At 34.5% G+C, this 16860-nt stretch overlaps 1 protein-coding gene across 12 annotated transcripts in view; it reads right to left on the bottom strand.

Annotated features, from left to right (window-relative positions):
* The window catches only part of LOC121727566 (protein lingerer-like), a 34766-nt gene extending 25092 nt beyond the window's left edge, over nt 1-9674 (bottom strand). For 4 of the 12 annotated variants that reach the window (XM_042115468.1, XM_042115465.1, XM_042115461.1 and 1 more), the window contains exons 1-4: nt 9213-9314; nt 1925-2074; nt 1563-1637; nt 642-764 (exon numbers count right to left, since the gene is read on the bottom strand). In XM_042115468.1, coding sequence (XP_041971402.1) covers nt 642-764; nt 1563-1637; nt 1925-2035 — 309 coding nt within the window. In that variant the 5' untranslated portion in view covers nt 2036-2074; nt 9213-9314. Of the gene's footprint in view, nt 1-641; nt 765-1562; nt 1638-1924; nt 2075-9212; nt 9318-9554 lie in introns of those variants that run through there. The other 8 variants (XM_042115467.1, XM_042115462.1, XM_042115469.1 and 5 more) reach the window with 6 other exon arrangements.
* Nucleotides 9675-16860: the final 7186 nt, after the last annotated feature.

The following is a 16860-nucleotide window of genomic DNA, read 5'->3' on the forward strand; positions in this document are numbered from 1 at the left end:
GCCTAATGTGGGGGACGCCTTATGTCACAGTAGGCATGGTGACTATTTTTTTTTATATTGGTAATTAAAAGACCTCTCAAATATAGAAACGACTTTGATATGACTACTAGAATGACTTTGATAGCTTAAATATTCTTCAAGATATGACAATTCAAAAATCACGTAAAACAGACCTTCGAACGTTTGCTCCATACAAAGTTCCTAGTAGGTATTAGATTCACGATCGGATTATATGCACGATTAAAGTGCCGAAATATGCATGCAAATATGGCGAAATATGCACGAAAAATGGCCAAAATATGCACAAAATATGCACAATCAAGAGTCACTTATTATTAAAAGTCGGGAGACCGCGACGCTGCCGCTATTCATGCGGTGCCAACGAAGCGCGGTCAGTCGCGCCCAGTGCCCACACGTCCACCCCGCCGCCTAAAATTGACAACTTAGGGTTGTCAATTTTAGGCGGCGGGCGGGACAGTAGGTTATTATATCGCGGATTGGGCCGGAGTTAACCTACTTCCCCTCCTTTAACCTTTTACCATGCAAAGGCTTTATATTTAATACCCGTGATAAGCCGGGGCGGGTCGCTAGTAATTTAAAAAAAGAACTGCTAATGTTTGACGTTGTCAAATCCCAGTTACCTGTGTCCGCAGCGTGTCCTCGAGCAGCAGGTTACAGGCGAGCTCGACGTCGTTGTCAGCGTCGTGCAGCGCCGAGCACACCTCCTCTTCCGTGCGGTGCGTTGTCTCCATGAGGGTTGTCACCTGCAGGCACAGAGGGGGATAAACTGTTAGGAGCAGGACTTCCCAACCACTGAACCAGAAACTTGAAATTTGTCATACATGGTCCTTTATCAGAATAAAGGATAAAGTAGGCATCCACAAAAGATTTTTTTTTTAATTCTACCCCTCAGGGGTAGAATTACAAAAAAATCCATGGGCGCCGGCAAAAATAATTTCCAAGGGGTGCAGATTTTAGTTTTCTTTCTTTTCTTTTTACTTTTTACGAACAAAAGTGACTGTCTATTTACGTCCACAGAAAACACTTAGTGTAGAAACATTACGAACTTGCCTTGTACGGCATGGTAATAGTGTTACAAAATGCTTTTTATTTCAATAATTCCTGGTGATCCCGAGATTCCCAAGGGGTGCAAGCGCACCCCCTGGCACCCCCCTGCCGGCGCCCATGCCTGAGGCCTCAGCCTCGAATTTTGCGGGCAGCGGGGCAGGAGGAACGCGCCTTTATTATACATATAAACTTCTTTTGCAGCAGTAAAGAATTTTATTTTTTGTTACGTTTTAATTTATTATCTGTAATAATTGATAAGTATTGTTGTTAAAACACACGCTATCAGTGACGTGAGTTGAGTCAGAGCAACAACCTTCACATGTAAACAAACTGCATAATGACACAAACATCAACTTCAACCTAAAACTTTCATGATACCCTTAGTTTTAAAATATATCTCATACTCGCTACTTATTATTGATAATGTAAGTATAGAAAAACAATTGAATACGACCAGATTAAACTATAAAAGGAGTTATTGAAGAATTACTTACCTTCTTTCGCACATCAGAGATATCTTCACTCGGACGGTCAATCATGTTTGCCATACGCAGCTGTTCAGTTGTGGCCTAGGGACAAAAAAACCAATGATATTATTTGATATTCTACAACAGAAATATACGACTATTTTCTAATATGAACCTCATTTGGCTCTTCACTGAAGATATAATTAGCTGTTTGACCGAGCTTCGCTCGGTATCCAAAGAAAATGTCATATATATATATATATATATATATATATATATATATATAATATATATATATATATATATATATATATATATATATATACACAAGAATTGCTCGTTTAAAGATATAAGATATTTAAGAAATAACTGTTTCTTAATTTTTTTACCTGTGGTTTTGTTTTCTCTTTAGGTTGTGGTTTTTCTGTTGTTTTACCCTTCTCCTGCTTCCCCTCCTTACCCTTCGCACCACCCTTGGTGGCGCGCGCACCCAAACTCATATTTATCTGCTAATATTTACAGCCTCTATTTACAAGCAGCTGAAACAAAAAAAAAATTGGATGTTAGCCATCATTGATAAGAATAAGATGGCAATATTAAGGTGTGCCATCTCTTTCTGTCAATCCAGACAGCGCAAGGCGCGTAAGCGCCTTTATCAGCGAATTTTTAACAATTTAAAGTTTATAAAAAACTAAATAAAACTACTAAGCTCTCTATAATTATTAGTGTCCGAAGCTTCGGCTTCGGCCGCCTTCGGCCAAAAAAACCACCTTCGGCGAAACCTTCGGCTTCGGCCTAAAACCCGGCCGAAGGCAAAGCCGAACTTCGGCTTTGCCGAAGGTCCGATCAACCGTCGAAATTGAACGAAGGACTGAGTGACTCGTGAGAGAGCGACGGACCGGTCGTGTATGCAGAGGCCACTGGGACTCACTGTCAAATACAATAAACAAACACTAACTTCTTAATCGACTTCCGGTTCGGCTTCTGTCAAGTAACATCGTGTCGTAACTTCAGTGCGGGATTTAAACTAATTTCTGTGAAAATACCGCTGTAAACCACAAGGACTAAACAAAAGTGCAGTGCAAGAACCCGTGAAAAGGATAAGCCATAAGTTTTAACTATTCTCGTATGATTTCGAGCATAAAACAGTGAAATAAGGACGAAAGCATATATACGTATACATATATAGCTACCTACAAAGCGCCAACGTTTTCATACGTCAAATTGACAACTTATAAACGTCAAGTCAACCGACGTTTTCCGGTACAGTGACAGTTGACAGACAGAGCGGCAACCTAAAGGTGATACGGTAAACATGGAAAAACAAATGGAAGATTTTATAAAAGATATCGGCGTAAAGATGAACGAAACGATAAAGGAAATTAAGAACGAGTTTAAACGGCAAACAACAATTCTGACGGAAAATTTTGCTAAATCTATGGCACTTACGATTGATGAGAAATTGAAACCTTTCTTCGAAGAAAAAAAGAAACTCCAAGAAGAAGTGAACATGTTAAAACAGAAAGTTCGACACCTAGAGAAAAGCAATAGAAAGAATAATATCATACTTCACGGGATCGAAGAGAAAGAACAAAAAAGAACAGACTTACTGGACTTAGTGTTAGAAGTCTTAAATACAATGGCAGAACAAGCAGACATCACCAGCTTTGACAAATGGGAAATCAGCGAAGTCCATAGACTGGGCAATAAGAACATCAACAAAACTAGACCTATCCTAATAAGACTTACCCTGGAATGCAGAAAATACGACATTCTACAAAATAACAAGAAATTTATAACACCTACTTACGCCACTGAGGATTACCCACCTGAAGTTTTGAAAACGAGAAAAGAACTGAAAAGCAGACAGAAAGAAGAAAACGAGAAAGGTAATGTAGCTATAATTAAATATGATAAACTCATAATAAAGCCACGGGTAAACCAGAAAACTGGCAATGACAAAAGAAAACGGTCCCCATCAAAAACACCATCAAAAAATCTAGACCAATCTGGCAGCAGCAACACAGCTACAAAAATAAATAAAACTAACGCATTTCAAAACATGAACCGCGCAAGAACAAATGTCGCCTCCAATAGCAACCAACTATGTTTTTAAATACTAAGAGAAAAGGTCTCAATCCGGTTGGTCCCCGTGAGACGTCAGACCATCACCCTTCAACGAACAAGAAAAGATGCAAAAGTCTCCAAATTAAAACTTTGAACACTAGAACTCTTTAGAATATTATAGTATTTGTAGGAATCACTGACATACTAGAACTTAGCAATCCTTCTACAATCAAAAATTGTCACAGGCTGTCAGAGAAACACAGACATACACATATTATCTTACTTACGAGAGAATTTAAAACACAAACTGGAGACAGCTTCCAAAAGAATTAAAATAGTTAAAGTCGTTGAAGGAGGCCTATGCCGCGAGGCACACTGTGTTAAATCTAATAAATCAAACTTTTGACACTGATTATATATTTTGATGTGAACAATTAAACCAAAAAACTTGTAAAGAAAACTTGTAAACACAGAATAAAGGGCTATTTTATTCATTTATTTATTTAACTTCTTAATAAATCATTTAATTATTATTTATACGTGGGAGAGCCATGCTTCGGCACGAATGGGCCGGCTCGACCGAATAAATACCACATTCTCACAGAAAACCGGCGTGAAACAGCGATTGCGCTGTGTTTCGCCGAGTGAGTGAGTCTACCGGAGGCCCAATTCCCTTCCCGATCCTCCCCTTTTCCCTTCCCTTCCCATCCCTACCCTCCCCTATTACCCTATTCCCTCGTAAAAGGCCGGCAACGCACCTGCAGCTCTTCTGATGCTGCGAGTGTCCATGGGCGACGGAAGTTGCTTTCCATCAGGTGACCCGTTTGCTCGTTTGCCCCCTTATTTCATAAAAAAAATTTATTAAGAAGTTTCAAGTTAGTATTTGTTTATTTTATTTATTACTCTAGTTTTGGTCTAGTCGACTAAAACAAAGACTGATTGATTGGTCTAATTATTGTTATTTGTGAAATAACTATGAAATTATTATTTTTTACAATAGTTCAGTCAATAAAGTAGTTGTAGAATGCGTGAGCGGGAACCTAAGAGATTTCTGCTGGAACTTATTCAGGGTGCTTAGGGACAAAACATACTAAAAGTCCTGAAGTCTAGGAGGTGAGCTGGAGTGAGGGGAGAGTGACAAAAGTCTCAATTGTAGGTTTTTGGCCAAAAAACTAAAAAACGATGCGTTGTAGCAAAAAACATTCTGAGATGAAAAAAAAAACTTATTAAATTCTCTATAATTTTGATTCTATTTTCACTTCATTCATTTTTTCCGAATTCTCATCCGTTTTCGAACTACACATTGAGTCATTCCTTAAACTTAATTATTTGCAATCCACAAATTATTAAGTAACAGATAAATCACGAAATCACAAACTTTTATTACCATCTCTAAAGCAACTTCTCTATGAGACAGTCAATATTATATTAGTAAACCTTCATTATTGAAGTACTTAATTAATTGTAGCTTGTAGGCATATTGAATATAACTGTATTTTAAAAAGACAAAACCGACTTCAAAATTATATGTTATTGAGAATTAAAACTCCGTATCTCCCAAACTACTGAAGCGATTTTGATTAAACTTACATTATTCCCTAAGTAGAACAATACCTAGTACAACAAAAAAAGAATTACTGAAATCGGAATGGTAGTTCCGGAGACATGCGAACACAAACATAGAAACATACATACATACATACACTTGTAATTTGGCACATTTGTTCAAACACTGATACATATTACAGACTAACATATACGAAAATTGGGCAGTTCTGAAAATATTACATACATATGTGTCGAATTGATAACCTCCTTTTTTTAAGTCGGTTAAAAATTAATTACTGAGAATCGTGCGATTAAGATTATAAACCTTCGGCTTCGGCTTCGGCCGAAGGTTGTAGCGATTGCCGATTAATCGGCTTCGGCTTTGGCCAAAAATAGACCTTCAGTCGGACACTATTAATTATTATGAAAATGTTAACCTTAATAATTAAGGTACTCTGTTAATTATTAACAGAGTACTCTTTGTGGAGAAAGCAAAGACTTTGTCTTAGGGGGATATTAGATTATCATATATATTGGATCCGAGATCATTGAGTCAATGATTTTGGATAATGTAATTTAGACATATGATTCATTTCTTCCTTGATCATAGATTTTTGACATTTGCTGAGAGATTGGATCCAATACGGTCATAGAAATAGGTGTTGCCAGTTATTTAATATAAAAAAGAGTTTTTAATTTCTTGTTCGTTAATATGTTTCAAATAATGTAATGTAATTATTTTTCTAATTATATACTTGGATAATCTTGCTGAAATAACAAAAAACAAGCCATATTAAAAATGACGATGTCTATTGACACATCGAATTCTCTGAGATCTAGTAACCCTGACGTCAATACCTTTCAGCGTTAGAGCTCTCCATTGGCTTTTGAAACCACATATGACGTAAAATAGGATCAATGAAATATGATAATGTAATACGCAGATATGATCAAATGATCATATATATTGGATCCTATATATGATCATAGAAATGATCCAATATAAATGATAATGTAATACCCCCCTTATGAAAAAACATTACTACAATCAGCTGTTTGAAGTCAATGACCATCAAATTAGCAGCACTACGCTTATCTTACCTAAAAACACTTGCTACTTTCTGAAAAGGGGGAAACGTAAAATGGAAATTTAAGGTTTCGTTTTTTAGTATTTCCTTATTGCGGTTCTATAGCTACCTAAACTGAACTGAGGAACATTTACATGGATAATTAGAGTATGAGGCCCTTCTCATTCAAGAACTAATGCAATAAAAGATGATGTAAGTAAAAGTTTTACAAACACTTAATTTTATTTCTAATAATTTTCGTTAAGATTTCGTTAGATAAAATAGAAGAATTAGGGAACCTAAGGAAGCAACTTATGAATTCCTACCTAATAAAATGTTATGAACAATCAAGACAGTTTACTAGATCATTTTTCCAAAATAACTGAGCCAAATCAGCTGAGCCAAAATAACAGAAAACAAAAGGCGTGAAAGAACAACACAGCATAAATATATTAAAAGATACAATCTGTAGACTAGTTCATAGAAGAGAGCTTACTGACCAAAAGACATTAGATTTATAACCCTTTGAGAACTAATTAACAACTAACAAGCTTGCTTTGGCAAAATAAGAACAAAACCATAATATCAAAATTTATCATTTTGATATTATGGTTTTGTTCTTATTTTCTTTCTTTCTTTCTGAGATTTAGGAACCATGAAACGAGGAGTTCCAAAAGAAGATGCATAAGTTTTTACTTATTGTGTATTAGAATGTAAATGTTTATGTAATTATTAGACATAGGTATATTATTAGAATACTAGAGATCGCCCAATGGTCGAAATTCGACCTTAGTTTCAACGGCATTAGGACTACTACATATATTTTGTAAAAAATATTGACTTCAATTTTTTTTCAACTCTTGTCTCTGTGACTTAGCTGATCTCAGACTGGCCGTGTAAGCATTGTCTAATAATATCTTAGATTCAATAAAAAAAACTATAATCCAATTTCAATTTGTCACCTTGTTGTCAACAGACTTCAACCATAAATAAAAGAGTATAATTCGTATGTATAGGCTTGTCACTCAAAAATCTGTCATTTCTCATGTGTGTATGTTGTAGTGTGTGTAATGTTTTATTTGTTAAAAAAATGTATGATAAAAGCATAATTTCAAAATAATATTAGTTCGATGCACTCCTTCACCATATGAACTATAACCAGAGTAGACAGAATGATAGAGTATGCCGACTTAGAACTGATGTTAAAATTTTTAAATTTGACGTATTATGACGAAAATCGTCGCTAGGGTTGTTAACTTGTTACCTACGAATTTAAAAATATGACATATTCGCTGGACGTGTTCCTCTTTGGTCGCATTGTTGTTTGTGTTTTGGCACATACGATTAAAATTGTCAGAATCCAATTTTGAAATCTTTATTTTAAATATTTAAAAATAAATTATATCAGCCAGCGCGAGGCACATTCCGTTCATAATCCTAGTGAAACCCGACGAATTTGACAGATATTAAAACCTGTCCGTTTCTTTGCAGTCGAACTACTGGTCGTTATGTCTATTGTGCTATAACTGTGCAAAATTTCATACACCTGCATTTTTCGTAAAAAGGGTTACAAAGTTTTTCGTTCGCGTATTAATATTATGATAAGTTAAGTAGTTGTTAAGTTTCAATACTTATAGTTTTTATTAGTGCACAGTATACCCTAAGTTAATTATTATTGTACCCCTATAGATACCAAAGGTTGCTTGGAAGAAATTGCTCAATAGCATGCTTTATTGCTATTAAGCAATGTCTTCCAAGCTTTTTTTAATTTAAGTATGTATTGTACAATGTCTTAAACGCAATAAAGTATATTCTATTCTATTCTAACATGGATATATTATACTTGGTGGTGTAACATAATAATAATATTATATAGGTGGTAAATAAACTTTAAAAAATTACAAGGCAATGCTGATAGTTAAATGTCAATAATAAAATCAAGAAATGAGGTTATTTAATGATGATTAAGAAATTTTTAAATTTAAGTTAACCTAGAAGAAAATATAGAACTTAAAAGTTTAAACGCCTGCCACAAAAAGCTACAAATAGTCTATTTAATCTTAGAAGAATTGTTCTCACAGCTCAAGCTAAACAATTGTGTGAAAGTAGTTGATGTTAATAACTGTAATTTTATGGCATTACTGAATCCAAATTTGTTAGTTATATTTTTTAATACTGTATAATATTGTGCATTATGTATAATGTGTATAACATGCTTAACATTTTTATTTATTTATGATTTTTATGCTTAGGTTTACTATATTAGTAACTCTGATTTGAAGTATTGGCAATACTAAAAAAATCTAATACATCAGCCTACTAGCAATTTATAATTTTAATGCTATTTATTACACATCATCTGCAGGTGGTGCATGGTCACCATAAAAAGGTTTATTCTTATGGTAAAGTAGAAAAAGTGATAGAGTAACAAAGAAAAGCTGTCAGTTTCTTTGCAAAACTGTCAGCGTTTCTATTCTTTTGCATTTCTACTGTGGCCATGCTTAGCCTGCTGGTCCGTTTGTCATGACTGACACTTAATACAGAGCTGATAATCATTTTTATTTAAAAATAGAAAGGTTTGTATGTTGCATTTGCATTAAAGTATTATTTGCCATTTATACTAGGTTATGAGTATGTTATGGTGACAAAATTACTCATATTTTGCATTGGAACTATCACTCGCATACAAAAATAGATAGTAGGTATATATTTACTAGCTTTTAACCTAAGACGGTATTCCAATTAGATTTTTTATAATTTCTTCTAATACCCTCACTGTAAACATTACCGCATTATACGGTCAATGGGCCTTCAATAACAATACTCGTCATTTTAAACGATGCAAACGGAAGCGCTGATTGCACTGATTAACGGAAAACAGGTAAACAAAACATTAGTCTACTTGCTAAGGAAAACATATTTAAGTCGTAACGCAAAGGAAGTTGAATTATAACGAATAAATGTGTACTACATTTTTTAAGATTTAAAATCATACTTTCTCGTAATTTTGCACAAACGGAGACAATGAATCACTACAGCAAATCGGAACACTAGATTCAATCGGAACTCGAAAACGGCTTGGGTTTCGGAAGAAAACGTTGGAGATATACGAAAATGCACATCCTCACGTACAGACCGCGGTAACGTCATCAATTCTACGTGCATTATAGCCAGGCGAAATTCAATAGGCGGCACATGTGGGGGACGCCATTCTTGAAGCACCCTTCTTGGTATCAAAATGACAGTCTTTGTTATCGAATTATTCGAAAAGAACACAAACTCACAAACTGCTTTTAAACACCCCAGCACTCGATTTTTAAAGAGACTTAATTTTTACCTTAAAACTATTGAATTATCCAAATTTAAACACTATTTCAATTGGAATTTACTAATTTCCATACCTGTGAATGCGCTCTCAAACGCAAGCTGGTCACGTGACCTGACAGACAAAATGTTGCCAACATAGTTGCCAAATTTTAATGAAGAATTTTATTTAAAAAAAAAAGTGGAAATGAAAGGTGCCTCTTACACGGCCAAATCTTTGATATAATATAATATAAGCTTGTCAAGAAAGCGAAGAAAGTAAAAAGTGGCAACATCGTAGTGTCGTCCGTTTCAAATCAAAAAGGAAAAAGGAATGACACTACGATGTTGCCACTTTTTAATTTCTTCACTTTCTTGACAGACTATACCTAGGTCACTGACTTTTATAGAGTAGACTAGGCATAATGGTCTATAGAGTCTGGCTAGATACCAAATCAAAATACTGTGGCCGGTCCGCCATTTTATGATTCGGTTCTCCAAGGTACATAAACTGTCAAAATGTCGTATTATTAAACTAAAATAGATGATTATTGGAAATTTCATAGATATTTCTGTTTAATTCTTGTATACAGGGTTACCTCGTAAGTCGACCTAGATCCTTTAAGGGGCTATAATTTAGATCATTTCTGACTGATTTGACTATGAAACACCCTATCCTAAATCCAATGGTTTTCGAGATAAACTAATTTTAAGTATTTTTCATAAAAAGTCCATTTTTTGCCTTTTGTTGTATCTCCTTTTTGTAATCTGAGGCTCTGGTATGTTTGTTTATACGTTTTATTTTAGAAGATAAATTGCTTTATCCATTACAATAAAAAAAAAATACAATTGCAGAATAAAATGAGTCGTAAAAGATGGAGAAAAGTGATAAATCAAACAAGAAAAAAACCTAAGATGTGTCTTTCTTTAAGCGATACTTAAAAAAAATCTATGGAAGTCTGTTTGCAGATGAGCTTAAAAACATCTCCGTTTTGTCAGCTATCCAAAAAGGTATAACATTATAGGGTAATAGCAGTTTTTATTACAAAAAACTCAGATGATAGCCTCCCCGGGCATTGAAATAAAAATATTAGTTAGTTCTAAAAATTAAACAAAAAAATGTAAACAGTAAATATTTATTAAATTTTGTTTTTACAGTTCATTTTCTACGTGTCCGCCTCTGTTTCGGACACAAATTCGCATTCTTTTTCTCAAAGCACTTTTAACTACTCCAGTTGTTAGTGTAGTTCGCATTTTATCGGCTGCATCAATAATCTTTTGGCGTAAAACTTCTACACTCGTTATGGGATTGGGGTCGTCATACACCAAAGTCTTCATGTGTCCCCATACGTAATAGTCCATGGGGGTTAAGTCGGGACTTCTGGCTGGCCATGGTGTAGGTCCACCTCTCCCAATCCACTTATTGGGATACGTCGTATCTAGCAATTGTCGGACTGATCTTCGGTAATGTGCAGGACAACCGTCGTGTTGAAACCACATATTTTGGGTGATTTCCGCCGGTAAGTCCTGCAATAGTTGTGGTAATTCTTCAGTCAAAAAGTTTTCATATGTTTCTCCATTTAAATTTTCGGGTAGAAAATATGGGCCAATTAAATGGTTACAAACTATACCCATCCACACATTCAAACTAAATCGCCTCTGGGATCCCTTTGCTCTTTTCTTTTTTGGATTTCCGTCTGCCTTTGAGGCCCAATAGTGAGCATTGTGGTAATTTGTTATACCATCTTTGTCAAATTTGGACTCATCAGTCCACAAAATGCGTTTAAAAAAATTTGGGTCTTCTAAATCGGCATGCAGCATAAATCTGCAGAAATCCAATCTCCTCACAGGATCGCCTTCTTCGATGACTTGTACGGGCGTGTAATGGTATGGGTATAAGCCAGCTGTATGGACGGTGGACCACACTTTCCACTGCGAGCATCCAAGATCTCGGGCAACAACACTCGTTGTTGTAGTTGGATCTGATCTAAATCGTTGTACTATATCGTTATCTTGTTCGTCGTCATCATTAACACGTGGACGACCCAGGTCAGACCGTCGTCTTGAAACTGAACCAGTCTCTCTAATTCGTCGGTAAACTCCATCAAACACACTGACATCTGGGGCGCGGCGGTTAGGAAACCGTCGTGTGTATTCGGCACGAGCTCTTGATGATACACCATCGCAATATCCGTAACACAATAACATGTCAGCATATTGTCCACAAAGCAAGCACAGGTAGTCACGAAGATAAAACGGGATCAGTCCAGAAATACAAGCCGAGTCAAAAAACAGAGAGAGCACAGAGCAAGAATCGCATCTACCACGGACGAATCGCATGAGCAGACTAAGCTAAATCTTTTGTTTAGTCATCCAAACTCCAAAGTAACTCAAACTATCTTTTTTCTCACTCCCACATACACAAAACGTATCTCATCTCGCTCGCACGTATCCTATTTCAAACAAGGATACTTAACAAAAGACCGGAATTTTTGCTACCTGTGGGCCTTTTAACAAAGTTTTTTTTATGAGGTTTTGATGTTACCCTATAATGTTATACCTTTTTGGATAGCTGACAAAATGGAGATGTTTTTAAGCTTATCTGCAAACAGACTTCCATAGATTTTTTTTAAGTATCGCTTAAAGAAAGACACATCTTAGGTTTTATTTTTGTTTGATTTTTCACTTTTCACCATCTTTTACGACTCATTTTATTCTGAAATTGTATTTTTTTTTATTGTTATGGATAGAGCAATTCATTTTCTAAAATAAAACGTATAAACAAACATACCAGAGCCTCAGAATAAAAAAAGGAGATACAACAAAAGGCAAAAAATAGACTGTTTATGAAAAATACTTAAAATTAGATTATCTCGAAAACCATTGGATTTAGGATAGGGTGTTTCATAGTCAAATCAGTCAGAAATTATCTTAACTATAGCCCCTTAAAGGATCTAGGTCGACTTACGAGGTAACCCTGTATAGTGATTACGGACAAGAAAATACATAATGCCTAAGTGCATGTTGTTGAATGTGGCTCAAGAAAAACGGAAAACCAAAAAAGTTTGTCCATGAATCGGTATGTTTATATTTTTACTAAAATGTTTGTTATATTACTGATGGCTTGACTTTGTATGTGCTAATTTAGTTAATAATTAGATTATTTAGATATTAAATAAGATTTGTGACAGAATAGAATATAACATGGCTTGATTTTCGATATTTAATCAACATAGAAATTAGTAGATTTGACGTTTAGTGATGTACTTTTTATCGAATTAAAAAAAATATAAGATGAAGAATCTGATCATTTATTTTAAAAGATTTAAGATTTTAACCTTAATCCGCCTCTTATCTGTTTGACAACACATAATCATAACAAAATCAATGTAATTTCAATAGTCACTTTGTTTTCATTCTAATAATAATTTTACTCATGTAAACATCAAACTTCTATAACCCAAATTAAAAGTGATGCAGCAGTTTATTTAAAGCATCGCTGTACTATAGTGTTTGATGTTAATTATTACTAGCTATTTGACCGAGCTTTGCTCGGTATTCGATAAAACACGAATAAAATGATATTTTCTAAAAATTATTCCTAGCAATCATACATCCATTTATCGCCCCCGAAACCCCCTATATACTAAATTTCATGAAATATATATACATTTATATATAAAAATGTAACTTCACTTTGAATGCAGATTAAAACTTCATAAAAAATAAAAATCTTGTTTACAGAAACGAACTCAAATCAAGAAGTTAGAGAAAAAGTGTCTTAAAAGTAAAATAAGGACATGGAATGAAAAAGTTCGCGGGCAAAAGTAATAAAAAAAATAGCAAATTTTAAAAATATTATAAAAGATTTGCAGGAGAGATTTGATGAATAATGAAAATTTCTGGAAGCATGTGCGGATCCTGCGCGTTGTTGAGTGACCTAAATTAAGTGCAGTGTGCCCAAATACCCGTTAGATTTCGAGGCTAAGAAAGTGACTGAAGCTAAGTTCGATTCCATGTTCTCGTTTATAATTTTCTATTTTTAATTTTAAATAAATTTGTTTTTTTTATATTTATCTTTTATTTATCTCCACATTCATTTTATCTTTATTGTAAAAATATAAAGAAAAGTTCAGTACCCAAAGAGTAAAACGGGACCCTATTACTGACTTCGATGTCTGTCTATCCAGGCAGTATCTTATTAACCACTATAGATAGACTTCTGAAATGTTCACAAATTGTGTAAATCTATTCCCGCTATAACAAAAAATACTTAAAACAAAATAAATTAAATATTTAAGGGAGCCCCAAAATAAGCGTGATTTTTTGCTATTTTTTGCTTGATATCAGTAATGCCAAAAGGTAGGAACTTGAAATGTTCACAAAATACTCACTATACATACTTTAATAACAATAATAATTGATGGTAAAATTAAAGTAAACTGTAAACCCTTCGTGCGCGAGTACAACTCGTATTTGTCCGATTTTTTGGTAATTTTTGCCCGATATCAATAATGGCAACTTAAATAATAATTAATAAACTTAAAATAAATTAAATAGTTTTATTAAAATTAAGGAGGCTCCTATATAAAAAACCATATTTGCCTATTTTTAACCCCCGACAAAAAAGAGGGGTGTTATAAGTTTGACGTGTCTGTCTGTCGGTCGGTCTGTCTGTCTGTCTGTCTGTGGCATCGTAGCATCCAAACGGGTGGACCGATTTTGATCTAGTTTTTTTTGTTTGAAAGCTGACTTAATTGAGAGTGTTCTTAGCTATAGTTCATCATCATCAGCCTGCTCCATGCTGAAAAATCGTGGTTCACCTGGTTCGTGAAAGGCTGATTAGCAACTTGCAGTCGTTTGGTGGATTTTATTGCATTCTTGTTTGTGACATTTATGAATATTTACACATTAATGGAAAGTTGACCTGGTGCTGCAGCATCACCTGGTAATCAATAGAATACCCAACTCCTCACCAACTTAGAGCAATGGTTTCGTGTTTGGGCTCATTTTAATTGCGACAACTAGTAAGATGTAGATAACCAATAAATGTTTGCATGCTGCTGCTGCAGTATCACCTGGATTCTATAGGAGCCAAGCTCTATATGAACCCAAAGTGGATGTTTCATGTTTGGACTCATATTGACGGACTCATCTAAAAGGACATTCCAAGATGGTATTCATTGGAATATAATATGATCCTGTTGATAGGAATTATTCTGCACTATTACCAACACAAATTTAAAAAGCATGAAATAAAATTAAATTAAGAAATTTAAAAAAACCCCGCCAAACAACTTTAAAAAGTAATGAAATAATATATTTTACTGACTTTAAGGGTCAGTTTTCAGCGAACCAAATCAAGAAATAATCAGTGATATGGCGATACAAAATGCAAAAGACACTGTTGGCGGTCCCCCGACACACCGTGAGAACTTTACACTTTACACTTAGGAATTATTTAAACTAAAAGTCAGTAAAATATATTATTTCATTACTTTTTAAAGTTGTTTGGCGGGGTTTTTTTTTTAATTTCTTAATGTCTCTATGTACATGCTATGTACTATAATACATAGAGACAATCCCCGCGTTCCAGATGACGTTAGAAACGCTCACGCTCAAGACCGTAGTTTTTCCCGTTCCACTAGCATGTGAGCGTCAGTGATACAAACCCAAGTGGAACGGATTATGGGTCGTTTTGAGCGTTTTGAGAAAAGTTTAAAAAAAGAACTATTTATTTTTATACATAGGTACATTGAACCGAACTTGGATATTACGATCCTTTTCTTCAAGTCGTAAATAAAATTAATTTTATTGTTTATAGTTACATTTATTTTACAAATAAAATACATAATATTATATTTGTTTCGTTTTTAGTATTACATTTTTTTTACTTAAGTAATCATATTTTAATATACTTAGATAAACTTTTATTATATTTGAGTTTTCATATTGAATCATATTTTAATAACAAAACCACATACTTTGAATATTGACTATTGTCACAATATACATGTAAACGTTAGGTAACAGTACCGCTTAATGCTTAGTCAAGTACGAGTAAGTCAACAGGTATATGAGAGATGAAAATTAATATTAATTATTATATTTTATAAGAAATCATTTGACCTTTCATTTAAAACAATTTATTTGCCAATCAAAATATTTCATTAAGTGTTATTTAATTTATTTAATTAAAATATTATTTGTAATGAAATAATATTATAAAGTTTTTTTGTCTCTACTCTCTCCTGAACACTTTCCGAACATGGCTTTCGCGATATAGTTACGTTAAAATTAAAAAAACAAAACTAGAACGCCCACTTTGACCCATCTTCGTCAAGGGTCGTTTTGAGCGAAAATGATGACGTCATGAGTGACGTCATAGCCGCGATCAAAACGACCCCGGTCGCCAAAGGGAACGGCAGAAGGGGACGTTTTGAGCGTTTTGGTCAAAATTAACGTCATCTGGAACGCAGCCAAAATAGGCAAAAATGATTTTTTTATATAATATAAAATCCCATCAAAAACATCCTGTAAAAAAACCAAGTCTCGCAATTCAGTTTTTATACCGTAAAAATTTATGAGATCCATGCAATACCAAGTCGGTTAATTTATTCAGCCCCTACCTAGGGGACCTTCTATCTCAAGTTATTACGTAAGTTATTGTCATATCAATATTAAAAATATTACGTTTTAAATAAATAGATCAACTTAGACATCGCATGGGGCGCAATAGACTAAGCAATCTATAATAATTATAATAATTATGTATTTAAATTGTAAGATACATTGTGTTTACATGCGATGTCATAGTCGATCTATTTATTTAGATCTGTGAGTTGTGACTCCAGAGGGGTTAGTGCGAGTTTTATTCGATCATACGCATCGAGCACGTTAACGCGAATTTATATGGAATCAAAGCAGCGCCATCTACTGGCTGATGTGGATACTGCTTAGATCTATAGTGATGGGACACTCGGTTGATATTTGTCGAGGACATCGATAAACTAACATGTTATAAGTGAGCGTCCTGTTATATTATATACTAGCTGTTACCCGCGACTTCGTCCGCATCAACAAAATGTAAAATACATAGGTAAAAAATAAAAAAGTAAAAATATGTCCTCCTCCTTTTTGGAAGTCGGTTAAAAAGTAGCCTAAGTTACTCCTTATTACATCAGCTTATTACATCAGCATACGTGGGAGAGCCATGCTTCGGCACGAATGGGCCGGCCCGACCGGATAAATACCACGTTCTCACAGAAAACCGGCGTGAAATAGTGCTTGCGCTGTGTTTCGCCGAGTGAGTGAGTTTACCGGAGGCCCAATCCCCTAAC

This window comes from Aricia agestis, chromosome 6 (assembly GCF_905147365.1).
Source record: "Aricia agestis chromosome 6, ilAriAges1.1, whole genome shotgun sequence".
Taxonomy (NCBI): Eukaryota; Metazoa; Arthropoda; class Insecta; order Lepidoptera; family Lycaenidae; genus Aricia; species Aricia agestis.